The 26,012-nt window shown below is 30.2% G+C and overlaps 1 protein-coding gene across 4 annotated transcripts in view; it reads left to right on the top strand.

Moving 5' to 3' along the window:
- Window positions 1–26,012, top strand: part of LOC144858901 (uncharacterized) — a 75,729-nt gene that overhangs the window by 46,662 nt on the left and 3,055 nt on the right. For all 4 annotated transcript variants that reach the window (XM_078715042.1, XM_078715041.1, XM_078715043.1 and 1 more), the window contains 17 exons: window positions 1,002–1,206; window positions 1,387–1,478; window positions 10,701–10,850; window positions 11,751–11,765; window positions 12,558–12,676; window positions 13,076–13,235; window positions 14,446–14,636; window positions 15,174–15,254; window positions 16,686–16,793; window positions 17,273–17,377; window positions 18,953–19,064; window positions 19,709–19,838; window positions 20,715–20,979; window positions 22,685–22,872; window positions 22,974–23,204; window positions 23,353–23,554; window positions 24,972–25,031. In XM_078715042.1, coding sequence (XP_078571168.1) covers window positions 1,002–1,206; window positions 1,387–1,478; window positions 10,701–10,850; window positions 11,751–11,765; window positions 12,558–12,676; window positions 13,076–13,235; window positions 14,446–14,636; window positions 15,174–15,254; window positions 16,686–16,793; window positions 17,273–17,377; window positions 18,953–19,064; window positions 19,709–19,838; window positions 20,715–20,979; window positions 22,685–22,872; window positions 22,974–23,204; window positions 23,353–23,554; window positions 24,972–25,031 — 2,414 coding nt within the window. The remainder of the gene's footprint in view (window positions 1–1,001; window positions 1,207–1,386; window positions 1,479–10,700; window positions 10,851–11,750; window positions 11,766–12,557; window positions 12,677–13,075; window positions 13,236–14,445; window positions 14,637–15,173; window positions 15,255–16,685; window positions 16,794–17,272; window positions 17,378–18,952; window positions 19,065–19,708; window positions 19,839–20,714; window positions 20,980–22,684; window positions 22,873–22,973; window positions 23,205–23,352; window positions 23,555–24,971; window positions 25,032–26,012) is intronic.

The raw sequence follows: 26,012 nt of genomic DNA on the forward strand, positions 1-26,012 counted from the left end.
GATTTTATGCGGTAACATTCCATAGGAAACAGTTGGACAACATGTGGAAATATGCATATGGATATTTAAATGAATCAATCGGAAGGGAAATTACCAACATAAGAATATGGAAAAACATCCATCCAGAGTAAACAGAGTATCAAAGTGTTTGCATGACTAAAGAATTTGACAGTCACTGACTCACATGTGTATCAAGTTTTATAAGAAATCTCCCATGTGGGATTGTTAAAATAAAAAAAAAACAAACAGGAAGAAAACACTTTCTGAGCTGTCTGTCTATTACAGAATTGAAGCAACTTTTTTATTTACAGAAGGCATCATTACCATAAAAATTATTAAATTGAAGCCATTGATTAATCATATTTTATTTGGTAATTTTAATAGTTGTTAAATTGTGCCAAATAACAGAAAGGAAATTCAATGAAATTGAAATAAACAACCATTTTTAGTTCAAGGTATTTCTTATGTCATGTTTACTCAATATTACAGGTACATAAGTTAGGTGTACCTAAATGTAACCACTATCATTCTGTTTCTCATGAAGGGGTGAAGTGAAACTTGGCATGGGTGTAGGCATTATTTAACAAAGTTTTTTAACCCCTTTAAAATTAATGAGGAAACCCTCCAGGTGACAAAAGTTCACATCAACATTGCATCATAGGCCACGTAAATTGGTCATTGGGGGGATACAGGTGTAAGGTAGGGTGAGATCAAAGGGGTACAGATCCCTATCACCCATTGTGTCATACACTCTGAGTATACCCTAATAGTGGCATGTACAGACAAAATTCGAGAATATTGATACAGTTTAATTTGAGAATGTTTTACAAATAATGTTAACATTGTTTTCTCAAACTAAAGTTGTTCTTATCTCTTAGACATTATGTAGCCTCCATGAACATACTTTCTTCATCTATTGAGCATAATTACCACTGAAACTCGGACCTTGCAAAGTGATTTTTCACACTTTTTTAAAAATGGAAACTATTTTTCCTTTTTAGGTGCAATTGATAAAGTGTCAGGATATGATAAAGAGAAATTGATAGCAGCTGTGACTGTCCTGCAGTCTTCTGATGGGAGTGGGGTACATCTGATGCCCTCTGACCCACCACCAAGTGCAACCAGTAGTAGAGCTAGTAGCACCAAGAGCAGTGGCAGTGAGAAGGCTAGAAGAAGTGACAGTGAAGAACGAAAGAAGAAAGGAGGGTTGGTGCAATAAAATAAATTTCTATTACATTTCAGTTCTTGATGATCTGAAGAAAAACTAAATTAAATCTTTTATATTTCTATAAATTCATAAACCATTCATTCTCCTGAAAAACTGTTATTTTATTGTAGGCCTATAATGTGATTTTAAAATTTGAAAATAATTTCTTTTTGTCTTAGATTTTCTAAGCTCAAAGAAGTGATCACACCATGGAAGCGAGAGAGCAAAGAGAATGCTTCAGTCCAAGTTTGGTCAGACCTAAATGAAACAGGTTAGTACTCTTCTTTAACTGTATAAAATGAATGATTCTATATCAATATATGACATTTATAATTTCGTTCAGACAGTTTTATAAATATGCATCTTAGTGATCTTTGTATCTTAGTGATCTTTGTATCTCAGTGATCTTTATATCTTAGTGATCTTTTAGATTAGATTTAGAATTTAAAGTTTAAAATTCAGTTATGCCCTAACTTAGATATAAAATCACAAATCTGTCTTAGGCAAACATTTATCCTGGTAGGTATTGAAAATCAAAAAAGATGTATTACACCATAGGACATAGTTGAAAATGCATAATTTCTTGTGGAAAAGAGTTTACAAAAAGGTTTAAAAATGAAAGTAAAAAGTGATCCTTTGATTTTGGATAAACAACAATGAATAAAATACAGACATATTTAAAATTTAGGTAATATTCACCATTTAATAGATGACTCATTTATCAATGAAACATTAATAAAAGATAAAAACACATGTAAAATATTTGAAAACTGTGAAAATAAAAAACAATTTATAGTACGTGTAGGGGTCATTTAGGGTCATTAGTGCGTTAAACAGGAAATCTAAAGATATGTTTGATCACTATCTCAGTTTGGCTGACGTTTTCTAGGTTGAATCTTTTCAACTCAATTAAATACAGAGTTTAACCTTAGAATTAAAACTTATCAGTTAGAAAAATTCATATTTTCAAGGTATTTAATGTAATAGAGGCATGGAGCTGTAACTTGGTGGTTGAAGCGCTTGCCTTCCAATCCCAAGGTCTAAGGGTTGTAACACGACTGCATAATACTCCCTAAGCCTTAAATGAGACTAGATAAGCATGATAGTTTATCCATCCTGTAATTGGCTGTTAGATGTTATGTATGAAAAAATGAGCTAGTTAATTTGTTCAAATATTTATCACAAATTTAGAAGAATTTGTTTACAGCCTGAAGTTTACTATTAAATTATATTTTGATTATTTATTATTATACTTTTAAAAACAACCTGAAAACAGGAAACTCATCTAAAGTAAAACTAATCTTTTCCTCATGTTTTAAAGATGGAATGACTGTCATAACAATAACATGTAAAATTGATTTTATTAATAAATCAATGTGCATTTTATAACTTGTAAATGATAATATGAAATAACATGAAAAAGCGTACATTTTTTTAAATGGCAAATAAAGTTTATACATTAATTATTTCTACCATAAATATTAAACATCCTACCACCAGTAATAATAAACCTTATTTAGATTTACTAAAAATAAACTCTGTAATGATATTAATGAATAAAGATAGGATAAAAATAAACAACACGATCTTGAACTCATTGTAAACTTTAAAATGAAATTTCTTATTTCCTGGAAGTCCCACTTTTTCCAAGGCGCTAACTTGAGTAAAGCGGATATGTTTTCTTAGGTAACAACAGCACAACTCATCATCACAGTCTGTTACTTTAATAATCTACAAAAGTTTACCTTTTAAGTAAATTTTAAGTAATATTCAAATAATATTTGGTTTGTTGTTTTGTATTAAAGAATGTAATAAAAGTCCTAGATAAAAATCTATTTTTAGAATAATATGTCATACTTATACTTATAAGCATCTTACCAACAAAATGTATATTTTCTTTTTAAAAATGTCTAAGACTTTATAAATAATTATTTATTCAATATATTGAATTTAACTTTATGTTTTATACTAATAGTAGTTTTTTAGAACTTTCCTAAACCTTTTTTCTAAATTCGTAATTTTTATTTCTTAAAGTTAGTTTTATATAAGTAATATTGTTAATATTATTATAGTCGTGCCAACATTAAATTTGTTTAGCCGCAGACGACATTGAAATTTGTGACAAAACCCATGATCAATGATGGTTATATAAAAAAACAAGGGAAGTTTTATATTTCTATCACTATCATTAGTTTTCAGAACTTGTATAATTTATTCTGTAATTTTAAAAACAAAATTCCTAAAATAAAATTGAGTGAAATGTCCGCAGATTACCCTTGGATTTCATCCAAGCATTGTTCCCAAATGTACATAGCTTATATACGTAAACTAGATATATCCTTCCTTTATTCAAACCTGCTGTTTAAAATAAAATTCTCAAAATTGATGTTCCTGCTCTTTTTGTCTTTATAAAATTACTCTTTATAGTATAGTAGAAAGATAATTGTTTCAAACCCTTAAAAAATAAAAGCATGAAGACATATTGTAATGTTATTGCATCATACATATGTTGTTTCTGACGTCATGTGACATGTTGTGTGGTCAGGTGATCATTCTGTAATTTTCTCTATTTCTATGTAAAAAATTTCAATCCAAAAACTAATAACAGACTATTAGAAAAGAGTATGAATATCTAATACAGGTGAAATATGTAAAGCTCTAGTTTCTAGTAATATGTCCATAATAATTTCCATACTTTGGTAGTAATAATGCCCAACACATAATTTGACCAATCATAAGCCATCTATTTCCATATACATTATGTAGGCCTATTTATGGACAAAGATACAAGTTTAAGAGTGAAAAATTTGAATCTTGATTGTGGTTAAAAAGGGTAATAAGTATATAAACAAGTAAAATTATCAATCGGATTTCTTACATATATATTTCCCAATCTCATTTCCATTATATGTTGACAAACATATTTGAAACACAAAAAAATGACATAATAACATCATAAATAATTTATTTAATATGTATAATTTCCCAAATATAACATACAATATTTATCATAAGGAAATAAACAGCGTTTTTTGGCAACTTTACTGACAATTTCAGTGTTTACCTTGGCAAGCATTAGCATGCCAAACCCTACCCCCGGGGAAACAAAAAGAGGCCTCCCTCACCCTAGAGATTATTCATTCAAGGACGATGATTTAGTTATTATTTGTATTTAGTTTTTTTTTTGTATTTGTTATTGATAATTATTAATGTAGGTCAATTGATATAAGGTACAAAATATTGGAAATCAAATCATGTAAAACGTTTTGTGAGATTTATCTCTATGTGAGATGAACAAGTAAGTTAACTCACTGCCTCGTCTGCCCTCAGATGGGACTTATGTATTGGTCCTATGTACATAAATGTCAATATTGTATAGCGCTTAATTCTCAAATCAAAGAGCTTCACGTCATTGGATCAAACACATATGGACAGCTCTCATGATTATGCAGCTATCAGTGCAATACCTTCCAGACCCATTGCACCTGGGTGGACAGAGGCAAACGTAAGTAAAGTGTCTTGCCTAAGGACACGAGCAGTGCGACGAGGGTTGGTCGCAAAATCCCGTTCCAATGCCTATTCACACTGTGCCACACGCCCTTACATGCGTAATTCATTAAATTATTTGTCAGATTCTAATTCTGATACTGCCACATTTAATTATAATTAATCTAATCCATAAAGTAATTTATGTTGTAGAAGAATTTGTAACATCCATTTATACTGAACTATAAATAAAATGAAAAAAAATGATCTTAATAATGCAATAATTGATGTGTACTAAGCATAACACAAATTCTTCTATTTATATTTATCATGTTTGTTTAAATCATAATAAAATAAATTATTATAATTTGTAATAATAATTAATATTATAAAATTTACATGACATAGGTAATTAGTTTTGATATTTTAATATGATTATTACTAAAACATCATGACCTATTTTAAACATCCATAACAGTTGTTCTAATCTAATAAAACCAAATTAATATAAATTAAAATCTGCCTTTTTATAAGTCTATATGTTATATTATTATTACCTAATATCCTTAATATATAAAATATATATTAAATATCCTTGACATCTGATGGTCAAGGGTGTTGGCCATCAGACTGACCGCTTTCATCTTTAATTAGGAAGCTTGATAAATTCAGTTTGTAACATCTTCCGCTTTTTTTTTTTATAGTATGGTAGAAGTTTCAATTTATGTTGACTCCGTGATAGTGTTTGATTTTTTTTTAGAATTGTATTTAAGATGCAAAAGTTTTAGAAATACAAACATGTTAACGTGTAACTTAATAGAGTAGGCTGGGTGGTTTATACATTAGCTATATCAATCTCAAAATTCTTGGTTCAAATACTGTTAGAGGATGTAAGATTCACAAATTGTATGTACCACTGATACCACCATTTAGGAGTAATTTTATTTCATACAAATATCATATATCATATCCCCTGTATCAGCTAGATTAGCATTTATCTGATAGGACAGTGATTAATGTACTATTGGTAATCCTTGGCCGCATGTGCCTAAAGACATAAAATAAATATGAAATAAAAATTAAGATATATAGCATATTATAATTTCTTTAATTATTATACAGTCCTTTTAGTATATTTAATACTAAATAGATAATAGTTGAAAATAAAACGAGTTCCAAAATGGTTTGTCAAAGGATCCTCATAATAGTACAGAATTAGAATTAAAATCTTTAAAGTTTCAAGCTTTAAAATTGTAATTTCATTATGATGTTAATATAATGTTTCCAAGGTATCCGAAATATATCGGAATTAAATATTTATTGTAAAGATTAAACAGATTTATTAGATTAATATTTAATAAAATCAAGGCTAATTTATACAAGAAAAGATTTAAATGTAACCGAAGTAATTTGTTTTATAAAAAAAAAGTATGAAAAAAACATACTGTTTTGATTAACAAATTTGGTTAAAATTATTTTTAAAGTAAAACAAGGGGAAAATATCTATCAAACGCATGTCTTACACAAGGCTATTTCGGTACTAAGTACGTACTTAGTTTTCAACATGTATACTGTATCCTAAAGATAGTAGCGCACCAAGGTCAAGACGGGGTTCAGATCACTTGCTATCATCCCTCAATTAATTTCAATAGCCATATCATTTTAAGAATGTGTTAACAATTGGAGACTGAGTTGGCTTCAGTGTTTCCGCTATGAAACCTTAGATAAGTATAGAATGCCATTTGAATTAATGTCTTCGACAGATATTAATCAAATGTTAAAATAACATTAAACAGTTATTGTACGATGAAAAAAAAATTGAAAATGTGAGGGGAAAGGGTGTAGGAATTATTTTCGGCTTTGTGTACTTACCCTTTTAGATCCACGCTGGATAGAGGAGTGACAGAGAAATGTGTGTCAAATGAGTTTGTACAATGAAATGCCATGGGTGGTTGTAGTGCAAATTAATTATCCAAGCACATAATGTGTTTAATTGGATTGGTTGATATTGTTGGGGTTTTTTTCATACGCATCCAACAGCCAGTACCTCGCCAATTACAGGATGGATAATGGATAAACTATTTAATAATTTATTGTGCTTATTGACTAAGTCTCATTTGAGGCTTAGGGAATGGAGTTACAACTCTGGCACTAGGTCAGGATTGAAACCCGGACCTTGGGATTGGAAGACAAGCATGTTAACCACCAAGCTACATCTTCACATGGTTGCTATTTATAGTGTAGAATGAAGAATCATGTTTTTTCTATCATTTTGCAGAAATTGTTTCTTAATAGTCTAAATTCTAAATAAATGGGTCATTTTTTAAAAAAAGTAATCTGTATTAGCCTGATCCATTATAACATTCCTTAGTTTCCTCATTCTCAGTTTATCCTTGATTTATTCACCCGACAATCAGGGAACTCATAACCAATACTTATGTTTAATTATTCATAATTTTACTAATTAAAAACAGAAATGTATAAAGTAGCAGATTTCTTAATAAATTATGAATACAGTATTTTGCTTTATTTGATGATCTAAATCATTTTCAAATTTCATTAATTCAAAAAATATAAATTCAATGATATTACATCTGTAAGATGGAGATAAACTGTTTCTTTTCCTCTTTCATACAAGAAATTCTTATCATTTCAATAATAAAAGAATTGTTGAAATGTTTCCTTTTCATCAATTATGCTAATTAGTTAATTTTCATAATCTTTTAGTAGATGGAAGTTAAATTATGTTCACTACAGGATGTCTTGAAATAACCAAGGATAACTTTATTTTCTTCTTTATTTAAGTTTTCTTTTTTTAAAGTTTTTTGCAATGAAATGAATAATATTTTGTTCAATAGATTCTTAATGTAGATCAGTCTGCAAACACATTATAAATCAGGGGCACATTTACATCTCTTATAAAAATAAATATATATATATTATTTTATTTCTTTTATGATCCTATCCACTCAGGCAGCGCTTGCCTGATATATATCTATCTATCTTGTCCAAGTATCTTCACTTGCACTGATGAAAGCTCTGCTAACTTTTCTGGCTGTTTTACTTTATCGTTTTGATTTAGCTTTTCGCTTTTTTTTTGTATCTCCATTGAGATCCAGCCACTGATACCCATAGCATTGTCATTTTTTTAGTATTTTGCCTTTGGATTTATATATATATATATAATACACTTGCACTGATGAAGGGCTAGTGTTGCCCGAAAGCTCTGCTAACTTTTCTGGCTGTTTACTTTATCGTTTTGATTTAGCTTTTCGCTTTTTTTATTTGTATCTCCATTGAGATCCAGCCACTGATACCCACAGCATTGTCATTTTTTTCAGTAATTTGCCTTTGGATATATATAATATATATATATATAGGAGTCCTACTAGTTAGTGATTAAGTTCACTTTTTTAGGAATCCTGCATCTGGCTGGTTGTGTGTGTTAAGTTAATACATTAGCTTGATAAAATACTGATTGACAGCTATCATTTTTATAGATAAGTTTATCGTTAATTAAAATAAATTATCTAATTGATCATAAAACTGTAAAATATTGTCCATGGATTAGCAATTATTTTTTAAATGTACAGTATCATTATAAATGATAACATTTCGATATTTAACACACTAGTTTAAAAGATTATTAAAATAAATTTAAGCTACATAGTTTTATTAAGTTTGATTTATTCAGATTTAAAAAAATTGTAATTAGTGTTCTTCTTTCTATTCTTTCTATTTTAAATCTTGTACTTTCATTTTTGTAAAAAGAAAACCAATAATCTGTAATTTGTTGTATTTTTTTTTTAGATAAATCCTTCTATTTTTTATTTACATTAAGTTAGAATTGTTATAAGTTAAATGGTAGCAAAATTGTGTTACTGCATGTTAAACAATATAAGGTGTGCCGAGTTGAATAAAACATTCAGTTTAACGAGTGGAAATATTCCTACCATTCAACACTTAAGCTTGATTAGTGGACATAGATTTTAATCTGAATTTTAAATGTCTTCAAAGAATTTAGGAACTACTAAAATAAATATTCCACATCCTCTAAAATAGAATTATTAGCTTAAATGAAGATTTTAAAAAGCTTTAAGGATTTTAAAAATCTGTATCTTTCATGGAACAGTTGGCGTCACTTTTTCATGACACCGACTACTTTAACCAAGTACGATGAACTTAATTAATTAAGTCATATCATTTTATTTTAAAATATTCATTAGAAGTAGACTATTTTAAATTGTATACTTAAAAGATTTTAAATGGGGGTTGTCTGTCTGGCTTCAAAAGGTATGAATTATCTTTATAAAATAGCGTCCTTATCCCATTCTGGATTTAAGGATTATCAAAACATGTTCCTAGCATAATTAATGTAACCTTCCCTGATTTTAGTCTTTCATCGATGATGCTTTATTTGTAGGTGTCCTCTCCGTGCCGGCACTATCAGACGTTTCAACCCTTATTTTAAGCATTTATGTTATCACAACCCATCAGGAATGGTCAGTCTGTTAGCAAGAGAGAGACAAAAAGTTTATCTATGCCACATATATCCCATGTATATCAACGTAGTATTGACCATTTTTTATTAAGGGTCAGAATTGTAATTGGCCATTTGAAATACAACGTTGATATATTTAGCAATTAATTATAATAGTTTTTCCTATAACCAAAGGAGTCAGACTACATATTAAGTCTGAATCCTTTAGTTATTTAAAAATTGACCAGAAGAAATACAACGTTGATATTATTGAGCAATGAAGTAATAGTTTTTCCGTAACCTAAGGAGTCAAACTTTACAATTGACCATTAAAAGTTGAATGTTATATTTTTTAACTTGGTTCACAGTTTTATAATGTTACAAATTGTATCTACTATAATTATATTTATGTTCAATAAAGTGCATTCAGCAGATTGTACTCAATCAAACGTTGTTTCTCCCTAAATTGAAATCATTTGAGGAAGTTGTTGATGAGTGAAGTATAGCTTGTTAAGTGTTTCGTTTTCTTTTCAACAATAAAGTGCGTTAAATACAGGTCAGAACGAGACTGTTTACAGCTAGTTTATAATACAACACGTCCCATGTGTCTTAATTGACGCGGGTACGTAGATCGCAAATGTTACGACTGAAATAGCCTAACGTCGATTCACTTGAGAAATTCATCATTAAAATGTTCTCACTTAAAATGTAGTTAAGTACGGAGGCTTGGAATGATAATGTCTATACTTTTTTCCCTATGGATGACTTGCACAAATCAAACGTATTCATTTTAAAGTCTAGACTTGTTTATGTACATTTATCAATTTGTATTTCTCACATTTCCTAGCTTTGTTCATTTTCTTCCTCCTTCTTTGTTTCTTCATTAAATATTTCTGTTATTAAAAAAAAAGAAAATGACTGCATGTACCATATTTATTCGAATAAACACCCCCTTGAATAAAGCCCATGGATTTTTTGTTTTTGAATAGGCGCCACGCCACATTAATATACACATTTATATTTGTAGTAGAATTTTTTCACTGGAGATTACCTACAATTTACTCCAAGATTGATAGATAAAGCCTCATGCTAGGACATTATTCAAACACTGTACATTTTAGATACATTTCTTTATCATGAGATGTGGGAAAGGGAAGGGGTGGTCGAGGGGTGGGCTGTTTACTTTATCCAATCGCTTAAAATCTCTATTTTTGTCAAATTTTGTCATTGTTCCTTTGGCTGACTAAACTGTGTGGGAAATGTCCATGTGTCTTTATTTACTTTCAATGTGTAGGCCATGAAAGATCTAATATTTTTTCTGATCTGATAAACTTAAAACAATGTTTATTGTCAACTGTTTCACTTGATAACAAAAATGTTCTCAGGCAAACAAAAGAAAAACAATGATGAATCAAACAGGGTGTGGACATTATGGAAAAAAACAGGACAATGAGTTGAATAATATCAATATTGAAAAACAATTTTGAGACATCATGATTAAATAAATCATATTGTTTTCTTTTTTAGGCTGTCCAACTTGTGTGTCCATTAAAGTTATTGATATGACCAGTTCTCTGGAGGTCATTAAACTTTGTTTAGAGCAGCTGAATAAAATGGAAGATCCACGATTATATGGCATAGTAGAGGTGTGCATCTCGAGTGCTGATAAAGAAAGGCGTAAGTCCCAGTTGAATAAGTACAGAATAATTCTTCTGTTTAATATAATCGTTGAATAAGACTAAGACTATAGAGCAGCAGTTTAATAATAACTCCAGTTGAATATTATACTAACAATTGAAAAAAAACTGCAATTCAAAGTTATAGTTAAATAAGTGTTGCAGTTGAATAAGTGCTACAGATGAGTAAGTGTTACAATTGAATAAGTGCTGTAGTTTAATAAGTGTTCAGTTGAGTAAGAGTGCTGTAGTTCAATAAGTGTGACAATTGAATAAGTGCTGCAGTTAAACAAGTGCTGCAGGTGAGTGTTAAAATTAAATAAGTGCTGCAGATGAGTGAGTTTACAATTGCAGTTCAATAATTGCTTTTTTTGGAGCATTGCATTCTAAAAATAGTTGCTGCTGTGAATAAGCGCTTTTGTCAAATAAGTAAGTAAATATTATGTTGATAAAGTGCTGTACGCGAATAAGTACTATGTTTTATTATGGCCACAGCTTGCAGCAATTGTGTTGGCAGTCAGGCAAATGCTGCAGTTTTATAAATAAGAGTTGCTGTCAGTCAAATAATTTTTTTTTTACCACTTCATAATGAATTAAATATTAAATAAAGAAAATTGTGTGAACTTTTCTTCTGAGCATAAACATTAGTCCCTGGGTTCACCTCTCAAATTACTACTCCATAGCTAACATAAATGTTAAATATAGTCCCATTTAAAGTTCATTTAATTAATTTCATTTGTGAAACATGACATTTGAAATGTTTATCATTTATGAATTTTTTTAAATATTATTATTTTAAATTTACGTTCTGTATTTTCACCATGTGTTTAGTGATGATTAATTCAACGTTTCCTTTTTGTTTTATTTTAATATTCATTTATCCCTCTTCTATTTAAATCAGCATTTGACTGCTCAGGTAAATATAATTTGTATTTATACAAGTCAATATAATACAGTTATATAATTCTTGACAGTTTTAATGTATAACTGTGCAATAATTTATCATTTATTAGACATATTATATAAGTAAACATGTTTACATGATGCAAAACTGTATAACAATTGACATTTTTTATTTATATTATGATGCATGATTTTTTTTATTTCTATACTACAGAATATTTTTTTTTATATATTATTTTAATTGTCAGAAAGTCACCTTATCAAAATGAAATTTCTTAAATTAAATGTATTTATAATATATAATATTGTCCTTCAAGAACATCTTTATTAAGTTTGTTAATCAAATTCATGACACAGTATCAATAAATAACATTTTATAATTGTTTTATTATGTATATAGCTTAATTAAAGTAGACTATATGTTTATTTAAAGTATTTTAATCAATTCTTCAATTTGTTTTGTTTATTTGTATTACTTCATTGCAATACTAATTAATTTGTTATTTTTATATTTCTTATTTATATGTGTCATGTTTTCAGTATTTTTGCTCTCATAGATATCATTTTTCGTATATCACCACGTTTTTAGCATTACTTATTACCTTTACTTATAATATAACTTTTAAATATATTGCATTGAATGCATTTTTAAATTGTTTCACCCTGCATCCAACAGCAATAATTATATTACAGGATGGGAAACAAATCAATACTTTATCAACCAAATCTCATTATTAATATGCATGTTCATGAATACAATTTTATTAAAATTACTGAATAAAGTGTAAATAATATTTTATTGCAGTTGCTGACCGCGAGCTAGGTTACGATGAATGTCCTCTAATGATTCAAAACAACTGGCACAATGCTACATCCTACCATTTTGAACTCAGGCAGAGAGAAGCACAAGGAGGCACAATTAAGGTACTGTATTGGTTAGACCAGCTGTCTATGTTATTGTGAATGAATCATGGAAGGAGGAGGAGAAATTAGGCATTGTAAACTTTATTGTTAAGTATGGTTCCCACTAGCGACGCAAGACAACAACGCAAAGTTAACACTAAATCTCTTATACTATATGATACTCGTATACATGTACAATTTTATAAAATATGCCATCTTAACTAAAACGAATGCCTTTCAAAGATTCTATGGAAGTAGACAGCTGCCTTATCTTGATGTAGAATTTCTATTATAACTGCATGAAGCTTCCTCCTTTCTTTTGTAATAAAAATTCTGTGTCTTACAAAAAGTTCCTCTCATTTCTCAGTTAAAGATTTTGCTAAATAGGTCTAGTATTACTAGGATTTCCTTCATCCTCAGATTGTGTATAGGATAGCTGGGCACAATCCAAAAGGAAAGTTGGTAAACGTGTCATTGTCTACACCTGTCGATGAAGTGCTAGCCCTGGCTCTTAAGAAGTTTGGTATGAAAAATGCAGACCCTAGGCTCTTCTGCCTCTTGGAAGTGGACAAGATCGGAGGTATATATAAAGATATAGTATAAAAATGTAACATTGCTTTTTTTAAGGAGTAAAACAGACTTAAATTCGTCACTAGAAATGTTAGGTGATATCAATGGATGAAGATGACTTTGAGCTTTTATTAATTTCCGCTTCGGTGTCTGCATTCTGACAAATGGACATTATATCACACATGTTTTGTTTTTATGTTTGTGAATGGCATTATGTGTATATTTAAAAAGTAGTCTTTTGCATAAAGATTCAAATAATTGAATAAACATTGAAGAAAAAAGAAAAAAAAATACATGATGTCATCGGTTTGACTTGACTTGAGCTACTGTACATTTCAATGTTTAGCCAAATGCCCCGCTAAGAAAATGCTTTGTCAATTTGCATATTTAATTTGCATATTTAATTAGATGTCACATGCGATATAAAAGGATGCTTTAAATCAAGATGTAATTTAATCTTTTAATTATGAGCCCAGTCATCTTGTCTCTCGCAATTTTTCTTCATAATTATTTTATTTTTATAGGTGTGTTTTACGGCATTGTGATTCTCTGGCAATTAAGTCATCTATTTAACATCCCTGTCAGCTGTGCACAGATGACTCAAATAATGTTTTAAATTTCCTCTTGTCAAGTTCAACATAATAAAAAATAATCAATAAAAAATACACAAAAATATACACCATTTTAAAGTATGCTCTTATACAATTTTTTTTTTTTTTTTTTTACGACCTGTTCTTTCGAATTCCAAAGTTTATACTTAGTTAGTATCAGTTTTCCTACATAATAAAAGGAACTCTTAATGAATTAATATCAAAGGCAATTATGCATTCAACTTTATTTAAGAAGTTTATATATTTATGTAAGTTGTCATTCATCCAGGTAAATACTAAAAAGGAAATCTACTGATGATGGATCCAGGAGGGACATGAAACATTGCCACTAACAATTTTATACCTCTATAATCTATAACAAATGGCAAAAGTGATGGTTTTACAAATATACATATCTTTTTTTTATGATATTTGTTTATATACGGTAGTTGATGACAAGTGACTGAATGTCTAAAACCATACCATGTTGAAAGCACCCGTTCTCATGCAATCACCGCAGTTAACGTCCAGTGATTTGATGTATCGGTTATCTCCAAAAGTTTATCCAAGTATTGTTTTGTTATACGAAAAGAATAGATTAAAATAAATTTCATGTCATTTTTCTGTTAGATGTTCATCACACCACTGCAGACTTCATACCCTTACAATCCGACTCGCACGCCTACGTTGTCTGCGACAAAGCAAGCGTAGATGAGCAGTTTGATCTGAAGGACACCAACGAGGCCGTTGATGGGTTATCCGTACATCGTAACGATTCCATGTACTCTCAGGCTTCATCCAAGATATCCAATTATTCAGGAGTAAGTTTGATTTATATTTTGCTATGTTGACCGAGTGCAGACAGCTGTATTAACCATGTAAATCATTTTATGTGTTTATAAAAGCAATGTCTTTAGATTAAAATTCTTACAACTTTATGTTGTGCAAAAATCATATAGCTTTGCTACAGATAATCAAGTTATGATAATCAATACCTTTACCATGTTTCCCTGAACTGTCTTCTACTCAATAATAAATTGGATTCAATCATATTCAACAATCTACTAACAGGTGTATATATGCAAATGAGATACACTTCACTGAGCACAGGTGGTTTTATTTTCTTTGGTGGTGGTATAAGTACTGCACAGACTAATATGTTTCTTTGGTTAATATTTATACAATAGTGCTGTAAAAGGAAACTAACTCTGAAACTGTTTGTGTTTTTTTTCCTTGTTCCTTTTCAATGTAAAGCATAGAATAAACTGAGGTTTGATCATTTTTGTTAGCAAAAAATGATACTGTTGTTTGTTTGTATGTCTGTTCTTTGTGTATGATTGATGTTCTATCCTTTACAGGCTAGCTTGGGATCATCTGTAGGTTCCGATTCATTGATGCCTACAATCAATGATGAAAAGCTCTCCCGTTTAGAGGAGGAGGTAAGGAAAGCTGCATGTTGCCATGGCATTTGTCAACGATTCGCTTCATTGATCATTCTTTTTTTTTACATCTTTATTATTTAGATTTCAAAACGTTATTACTAACCTTACATTTAACTTAACTTCGTTTTGTTCATCGCCACACTTTTGTTATGATTTTCTTATTTACTTTGGCACTATATTTTCAATCATCTCCATTCATGTTATTTTTATGTGTCAACCATGTGAAGAATATGTGGAAAATAATAATTAAACTCGACATTAAAATGGCAATGACTTGAATTGAAGTGCTAGTGTATGCTGTTGAACCCTGCCATCATCTTAACCGACTTATTTTTTACCGTTATTAAAGTATGTTGACCTTTTCGACCATCTTAACCCCATACTAATCCCTGTTTTTGCACTCCGTCACAGTTCATTGCACATAATACTTCATGTAAAACTTACTAATAATAAATTGATTATCATGTAAATAAATGAATGAACTCAAACGTAGAATCTGTGTCTCGAAAACTATGGTGAACACATCTGTGGAGTCGTCGTTCTTCTCCCCGTCCTTGGGGAATAGTACCCCGTTGATGGGCCCCCCGGACCCTGGGAAGTTAATCATTATCATTACAAAGGTGGTTCATAATTGACAGCCTCAGTATAAGCGAGTTGATATTTGAAAGCTATGTTCAGCGTTCGTATGTATTAATTATTGAATGATTAGGTATACCACAGGGATTTAGCAACCTTGCCCCAGCAATGATATCTCCCTAATGCCCCACCCGCCTACCATCACTTAGAAAAATTTAAGCAAAAACTAATCAATGTGATACATTTATGATTAATAATTTTATGAGGTCAATTTGAAAGGTGAAAGAAAGTTTACTAGGGTAATCCTTTTTAAACATTAATAATATGAGTAATGTTTAAAACATAATGTATGTAATGAGGATCGTGTTGAATGATCTGTCAATTAATTTAATGTGCTGTTACTAAAGGTACAATATTGGTTTTACAGCCTGCCTGAGATTATAGAATTTAACTTTGGCTTAATAAAGAATTAAGAAACTAAAACATAGATAATACAATGAAAACACATTATTCAAGCACAAATTTGGTATAAAAACTTTACTAAGACCTATTCAGTCTTGTCCTAAAGTATAACATTGTCTTTACTAATAAGTGTACTGCATCAACAACCACTAAAAAGCAGCCTGAATTCAAGATCATCCTCTTTCATTAACTATTTTATTTTATAATTTTTAATTATATTTTATTTTGTTTGTTTATTTTGATGGTGGTTTTTATAAGTTTGTGGAAGGTGTGAGACCGACTGTAAAGGAAAATGCTAACATTGGAATAGTTTGTAAATTGTGTATTTTATATCAATGCAAAGTTGATAAGTTTTAAAATGGCTGTTTTTGTTTTATGACCGTTTTCCAGATGGCAAATATCGAGCAGTCGTTATTAATTAAACCGAAAATAAAGAGAGTAAACTCCCCGGAGAAGATCACCTTGTCTTCAACGTCGACTCTTAGTAAGGCGCGCGAGGTAATGTTTCATTCTTTGTAATTTTATTTTTCTTTTAAACATCCTCATCTGACCTGACATTCTCTGTTTATTCTTGTCAAACTGATCCTAATGATAAACACAATTATTAAATGTCATTTTTATTAACATGGGACTATAAGTAACCTTAATAGACGAACAGGCTTTTTAATCTAATATTGTTTTTATTTTTATAAAATATCTGTAATGATAAATAATTTTACATAATTACTCAGCATATGTTGTGGATAATTTTTATTTGTAAATTATTGATAAAAGTTCAGAAATGTTTAAGTTGATAATTAACTTGGCATACCAAGGGCGTAGCCAGAGAAAAAAAAATCATGATAGTAAATTCGAAAAACACAATGACAAAGCAAATCCAATTTTTGTTTAATCTGCACATGCTCAGAAACCTTTTGATGTTGTGATAATTAAGTTTCTAGCTGAAATACTTATTTTTATATGTTTTTTGTTTATAGGATCAAAATGAGCTTGAGACATATCAGAAAGAATTACATGACCGAGAGACAACGATACAAGTTTTGCGTTATGAGAACTTACGTCTGCAAGATAAAGCAAAACAGGTGACAATAAGCCCATATTATTATACACATTGCTACAGGAAAACACATATAACACATTATAAATGTGGGTTAGTGCAAACTGAGCATTTTTTTTTTTTCCATTTTTTTCTTTTTTTTTTCTCACATACATATGCCTACATATGAATATATAAATCCAAAGGCAAATTACTGAAAAAATGACAATGCTGTGGGTATCAGTTGCTGGATCTCAATAGAGATACATACAACAAAAAAAGCGAAAAGCTATAATCAAAACGATAAAGTAAAACAGGCAGAAAAATTAGCAGAGCTTTCGAGCCTTCACTAGCTCTTCATCAGTGAATATGAATATATATAATATCATTTGAACCTACATTACTATCTAAATTTGTTCTTGAAACACTTAGTGAACACTTGTTTAAAATTAAGAAGTATGTTACAGTTTATAGGTGTATAGTACAATTCATTAGTAACTTAATATTCTGAGATATAGGAATAAATTACTTATTACAATAATTTCGTCCTTCATGTAATACTAATTTTTAATGTTGAGATAAGATTTAATTCAATAATTTTATTTAATCTACAATATGTAAATTGTTTGTAAATATTAAGTGTAGGTAGTAGCCATGACCTGTATCATTATATGGACAGACACGCAGACTGACACTGTCTTTTTCACACTTACTTCATTCAATACTTATTTATTATATATAATAATTTATGTGTTTGAAAATGATTTACACATTTTGGCCTAGTAAGCCATGACCTATAGATTAGCATTGTGTGGACATACAGATGATATACAGTATAGGTCATATTCACAGTCACACCGACTGGTACATGCTGCTATTTATTCCACAACAATTGATTGATATATTTCCTTGGATTACATCATTATCAGGTCATCAGATAAGATAACTAGGATGACTCCACGAGAAGATATACAAAATTATAAAAATTGTTAATATTAATATTAAGTATCACCGTTTTATGACCCAGGTTATGATGCCACTAAGGCGCAGTATTGGTATAGCAGGAAATAGTTGTGCGTTTCCTTTTTAAATAGTTGATTAAGATTATTTAGAGGGTTAGAAATTCAGTTATATTTAGAAGTATCGTTTGATACTAAAATGTAAAATTGTATTGCTGTGTCAGACATATACTGTTCTCTGGTTAATATAACTTGGTCCACAGTTATACAGAGCAAAACTAGATTAGTATAAACGTATCTGTTAGAACTTTCAAGGAATGTCTGTTTTTTACAGATTTTAAAAATGTTATGATAATGTTTTCCTGTTCAGGTAGTCAACATTGTCAATTCTTTTCCTTCTTTTTAGAGCTCTTTCTTTCATTTTCTCATCCATAACCAACAAAAATGAAAACAAATTTGTATTTATACATCTCTGTGAAATGGGTTTATGTGTAAATGTTCATTCATCATTGTTCTTTTTTTTTTATTAAAGTTTTTTTATACAGGTATGCGAGAAAGGTTTGAGTGCTTTATAAATGCATTATTTTTTTATATATATATTTTTTTCAATTTTATTAAAATACTTATACTTATCTATTAATTAATTTCTATTAAATAAATAGTTCTCAGTGGTCCAGAAGGCACTGTCACAACTGGAGGATGCTTTTCAACAACATGAGAAAGATATGAAAAATCGTCAAAAACCTGATAAAAATCAAGCAGATGATGGTTTTGGTGAGTGAAAAGCTACTGCTTTAAGCTCTGTTTACACTATCAAACTTTATGTGACTGAAACAAACAAGAATTTAAAGCTCTGTCTACACTATCAAATAGTTTGACAACAAAAATGTGATAGACCCATATATGGACACGATGATGATGGCATATCACTACCATATTTGGGCACATCACACTTTTTTGTCAGACTATTTCATTGTCTAGACATAGCTTTAAATTCTTGTTTGTTTCAGTTACCAAAAATACAAAACCATTCACTGAGCACAAACGTGATGTACTCATATATGGACACGATGATGGCATATCACTAGCATAGTTGGGCACATCACACTTTTTTTGTCAGACTATTTGATAGTGTAGACAGCTTTCAATTCTTGTTTGTTTCAGTTACCAAAAGTACAAAACCATTCACAAAGCACAAATGTGAAATAAGTACATTCAACTTGATATTTTTCATTTAAGGCAATTCTGAGATTGGGTTTGTCAATTTATTAATTAATTAATGTTGAAAGTGCAATTTAAAAAGGTGGGATTTGAGGAGTTGTTTGAATGTGACATAACAACAGCAGACTAAATCAGCTAAAAGGCTCATAGGGTTTTTGTCATTGTGTAAAGTATATTGTTTCTTAATATTTTTTCAGACTCGCACCAGCTCGCTATTAAAGATCTTGAAACGCGTTTAGATCAAGTGAAACAAGACATTCGGTTAAAAGAAGTCCGTATCAAACAGCTGCACCAGCAGGTCAACGATGAAACTGATAATAAAGAAACGTAAGTATTTTGCACGTGGGTTGTGTAAGCATTGAGAATGATAAAAGAATGTAATACCCTATTAACTTTTAACTAAAAAAAATACTTATTTATTTACACCGTGATACTATTATCAATTACATCTTTGAGACCCAACAAAATATCCCCTTAATAGAAATGTCCCTTGGCTGTAGTGTTAAAACATATATTTCCCCTTGTTCATTTCTTTGGAAATTGTCTATATGGGTGTCCTAACAAAGGGTTCTACTTTTGATCTGAAAAGAATTATTCAAAACTTTTTAAAATACAAGATAATTATTGGAATATATATATATATATATATATAACTTTTCATTTGAATGAGGATAGAAATACCTGCATGCTGCTTGTATAATGGAATGTTCCATGGGGAACAATGATACCAAATGCAAGGTGGTCTGAATGTTTCCTCTCTGCTTGTGAATGGAATGGTCCAGTAGAATGTTCTGAACTGATATGAAGAAAAAATGCATGGATGAAAAACATTTTAAAAAATGTAAATTTATGAAATGTATTATCATTTTTTATTTTGAGAAATTAAACCTTGATTGTAATAATTGAAACAATCAATTTTCATTTAAAAAAATGAATTTACAGGAGGAAGATTGCCTGTAAAATGTTGTACCACCTTTATACGGAAAATCACTGTAAATAAAATTTGAGCATGGCATTTTGCTATATTTATAAATACATTTCTGAATAATGAAAAGTGATACAAAATAAGTCAAAAAATTATGTTAAGACTTCAGACAGAGCATGGCATGGTCAATAATGGCATGGGTCAAATTTAGCATGGGTCTCTTGGTCATTTAAAATTATTGACTCCACTGCTAACTGACGTCCATTCATTCACAACAGTCGCGGAGGCAATCAAAACAACCGAGGCTGGCTATCGTCAATCCGGGCTTATTCCGATTGGCACCCAACATGGAACACGACATCCGTTCTCAACAAAATCCTTCACTGGAATTCTAGGAACAATGAGAACACAGAGCGGGAAGCTGAGTTGGAATACAAACTGGCCATGGAAGAGTCAACACTGGTTTCACTCAAACAACAACAGACTAGTCTTTTATCCAGAATTGAATTAGCTAAAGCTGACCAAGAAGTGGCTGCAGAAAAGGTTAGTTTTTTAAATTGTGTACAAACAAACTCATTTTTTCCTGAAGTGATCTTTCAAACCAAATACCAGCAACGCAAGTGATAGTAAATAGGCCTAATCTAGGTTTTTGTGGAACAACAAACCGTCCTATTAAAAATTAATAGTAATTAACATACTAATGTAAATCTTGATCATGGAATTTCATTATGTAAAAAGTAGTCCAAAGAAAACCGATTAAATTTGTCATGAATTGGATACATATTCAAATTATTCATTATTATACTCATATAATAAAAAAAGTGGTCCAATAAAAACTGATAAAAGTTTGTTTGTCATGGATTGTTATCATTAATTTTATACATAATCAAATATTCTTATTTATATTATATTTACCCTTTTTTGCTCTTTTTTTTTAGTTTTGTATTAAAATATATATTTTTAAAATAAAACCATATATACAAACCATCCTGGCAAATCTACAGTATATACCCAGCCCTTAAAATTTGGAAGAAAAAGGCCATTGTCACTCAGATGTAACTTTTTCCTAATTCATAATTTCTTGTTCAAAATCAAAATCAACATTTATTTCCAAAATAGTGGCGTCACCAAAAAAGCAAAAGCTTGTATCAGGGACGCCAAAACAAAACATTCAAAAGCAAATAAAACATATATATAATACACAGAAATGAAAATAACAATAAGACGTAAAGCGGTACATTTCAATTGCAATGTAAATCATATTAATCCATTTTCAATTGCTAAAGGTAAATATATTAACAAAAACATTAACATTAATGTTCCCTGTTAAATTATATTTTATATGTGTTTCATTATTACAATGTTTGTCTATTTTCTGTTTGTTGTTTTTTATGTATTGTATATTTCTTTGGTTTTTAATTTTAAGTCACCATGGCCATGGGTAAGAAGCTGTTTGAAAATTATTATGAATTTCTACACAATTTCCAGAAATATGTCTTTATCTTTTGCATTTAGCATGAAACCTAATTATTTCATGCATTATCAAATTCTTCATCATTTCAAACCTTTCAAAGGGAAAGTTAATGTGATCACGTGAAAGCGTACATGAGGGTGTCTTTCCTGTCATCCTTGCGTATTACAGAGTTCTGTTACAGATAATACTTATTCTTTAAGTATTTGTGTACTTATCTCTGTCATTCATTTATTACTTCAAGCAATGTAAACCCTTTAATTACCTTTTACTCTCATCATTGTCAGTTTATTGAACTTTCATTTTTAATTTCTTTCAGCACGTTATAATTATTTGACACTGCACATTTCTTTTTTTAATCTACTTTTGAACCACAGTGGACAAATACATTTTACACTTTTATTACCGTAGAGAATCATACAGTTTTATTTAGAATAGTAATGCTTGTTATTTTTCCTATACAGTAGTTTACTTTTTTTAGTTTTGAGTGCACCAGAAATAAAAGAAAATGTTATAATATTATCTAAATACTGCCAGAAATCAGCAATATATCTTTATAATGTGTGTGTGCAGTGGTTTAACAGAGGCCCAAGAGCTTATGGAGGCCCTGAGCAAAAACAGGTATAAAAATATGTCAAAAAAGGCTACACACGCTCAAGGCCTCCAGTTAGGGTTCCTACACCAGGGGCCTCTGCGTCACACCACTGCATGCTTGTCTTTCTCAACATATGTAACTGATTTTAAAAGTCATTAAATGCGGAATAATTCAATTTTCAGGCTAGAAGTAAACGCCAGCGTGCACCTGTGTTCCCATTACTCTCTTCAAAGCAACGTAGTCGCCTTGTAGCAATGCAGATCAAGAAAGGAGTGAATGGCTATGGCTTTAGTTTTACCACTAGGACTGACCAGAAAGGAGTGTATGTCCACACTTGTGATTCAAGAGGTATCATGAAAGTTGGTGACAGGTAAGTTTTTCATTGGACAACCTTCAACAATATTGCCTTATATGGTAAAGTATACCACTAGACCATGGTCCAATAGCATATTTTACATTACGATTTTTTAGGGTATTTGAAATCAATGGCGAGAATGTTCTGAGAATGCCATTGTCACAAGTAAACACGCGGCTCAACGGAACTCACCAGATTCAACTGGTTCTGATCCGTAACGAGGAGGAAGAGGATGAAGTGGAGAAGACAAGAGAATACACCAGAATGAAAGAGGAACTAAGAATATTGAAGGAGCAAGTGCACATTACAAAGACTGAGAACAAACGATTGTCAGAGGATGTCCAAAGGTATGTGTATAGTGTAATTAACATAATGAATATGTATCACTGATTAATGAATATTCATTGTGTATTCATTCCTTAATAGTCATTCTATATAACTCAATGAAACTGCAACCGTTGTTAAACTTAGTTTCTTATTTACTTAATAATTTAGACTTGTAGAGCTGGAAGAAAGAGCTGGAGAGGCTGACCAGCTACGCAGTGTAGTAAATGAGTTACAAAGTCGCCTGACAAACAAAGACAGCCATTGTGATGTGCTGACAGAGCAGGTTAAAGAAATCCCTCTCATTCGAGGAAGTCTGAAGCAAAGGCAGAAGGAACTGGAGAGGTTAGAGATGCAGAGGAACTCTTTTGAGGTAAAAAAAAAAGAGTGAAAACTCTTTTCTTTCTGGCAGTTGCCAAATTTAAATAGTAATTTCACCATTGAGTAGTGTTTTCTGTTGAGTGTTCAGTAAGGTATGCAATGAACAAGCTTGCTGTGATTGCCATTAAAATAAAAAAGTACAAAGGTTACCCAATCGAATACGGCAATTTCTTTATATCAAAATCACTGTATGAACATAAATATAGCAGACCGCAGTTTCCAGGTTTTCATTTAATCAGTCAATGCTAGCTGAAATGGTTGTTTCATCCCATAAAAAAAGAATGTATTGGATTTAATTTTCTTGATCCTAGTATATTAAGTTTATATACCAAGTTGATTGACAATTCTCATTGTCTCATTCTGGTAAATCTTATTCCTTATTATTGAAAACAAACAGGAATTGTGTAGGAGTGAGTTAAGAATAACATATTATGACAATCAGCAATCAGACCTCCGACGCTATCCAGATGTATTTATAGTTTGTGTCCCCATGTGTCAATCCAAGGGTGACGCATTGTATTATGACATAATGCGTACTCAACATGCTGTGTTCCCAGGCAGTTTTCTACCCAAAAACATAACACATTTCAAAACAAGTATGGTATTCATATTTGGACATTCCCTTCTATGGGTTAACATGTTTTTATTTAAAAATCCAGCAAAACTGGATTGATTTTGAGTTGAATCTGTACTTCATCAGGACTGACGCCACCAGGTTGAATTTATCCCAAAATTATTTCTCTTCATATGTTAAATTGAAATATTATGGAATTACCACAAATAACCTTCTCTTTACCATGGAAAAATAAGTTATTTTGGTATTTATCTTCAATGTATGCGCGTTCATTCCAAACATCTGTTAACAAAGCATTATCTTTTTCTAAATCTCTGTCTACACTATCAAACTTTATGTGACAAAAAAATATGATGTGCCCATATCTGGACATATCACTGCCATATTTAGTCAAATCACACTTTTTTGTCAAACTAGTTTAATAAGGTAGACAGACCTTTTAGGTCTATGTCTCCTTTGAAACTTAATTTTATTATTTTAAGGCTGTTTTGAAAACTCTCCATTTTAACTCTTACTTTTCTTCTGCTATTTTGTTTTATACTGTTAAGCGCATTGATGTCTTTTTTTGCATATTGTAATACAGTATATAAGCCTCAATGGGTTTTTTTTAACCATGTGTTTAACAAACAATTATCTTACTAGCTTTACATAAATCATGAAAAATACATTGTAATTCAATAATTACCTATACTTGACCATGGAGATGTATAAATAGAAAACATTTGTAATACAATAATTGAATGTTATTATTTTAAAATTGAGACAATTACAGCATTAATGTAGACAATGACATTATTATTTATAATAATTGTAAACTTTTGCTTTTCTTTTGAAGGCTGAAACATTACAGTTGTCTGACGAATTAAAGCGAATATCATTAGAATCTGACAACAAGGTGAGAAACATAATATAATAAAGTGAAAACAAACAGTCACAAAGGGAGACAACTAATAGTGTCAAATTACTCACATTTGTATCTTGTTAAGCATTAATCCCTCAAAGAGTCGATAACTTTACTACTGTATAGTGTAAATTTGATTAGAAATTATATAATAAGCTCTGCGTATACCCGGTACTACCGGGTATAAACAAACGTCGTTGAAATACGTATACCCGGTAATACCGGGTATGGGCAAAACAATTATTTAATCGTATTTGCCTATAATATATAGCACCCTCTATATTCTTTCGCTGAACTTAAATATTTTTGCAAGTCATTAAAAAAATTTTCCAGCAAAAAAAACGGCCCTCTATAGTTGTATTATCGTCTTGAAAATAATGCGCCCTCTATAGTTAATTAATTAATTATATATAGTATAGTATATATAATAGTATTTCTATCTTGGAAAGTTGTTTTGAGTAGCGTAATGGCGGCAATTTTGAAAGTAACAAAAATTTACCAGCCCCAATAGGGCAACATCGTGTTTATCACAACACCCAAAAAAAAAATTCTGAAACAATAGTTAGATTTTGTACTATAGTGAATTTTTGGAAACTGTCATTATTTTCACGATTTTGCCCCAAAACTTTGATTTGTGCATAATTTTTATAAAACAATCAAAATAATTAAATTTTTTTTTATATTTTTATTTGTTATACGTATCTTCATCAATATCCAGTTGGAAAAACGTATTCCATAAGAATTCTTATAAAAAATATAGTTTTTATCATTGATTCGATAAAAAACAAGAAATCCAAAATACCTGTAATGACGTCACATGACGTCATCAATATGCAAATTACTTTTTTTTTATACCTAACTGTAGACTAACCCTTTGCCCATCACACACCACAAAAATAATTACACAATTATCTCAATTAGTATTTTTTTGCAATTTATTAAAATATCATATGTTTTTCTTAAATATATATTACG

Source organism: Antedon bifida, chromosome 2, assembly GCF_963402885.1.
Source record: "Antedon bifida chromosome 2, ecAntBifi1.1, whole genome shotgun sequence".
Classification (NCBI taxonomy): Eukaryota; Metazoa; Echinodermata; class Crinoidea; order Comatulida; family Antedonidae; genus Antedon; species Antedon bifida.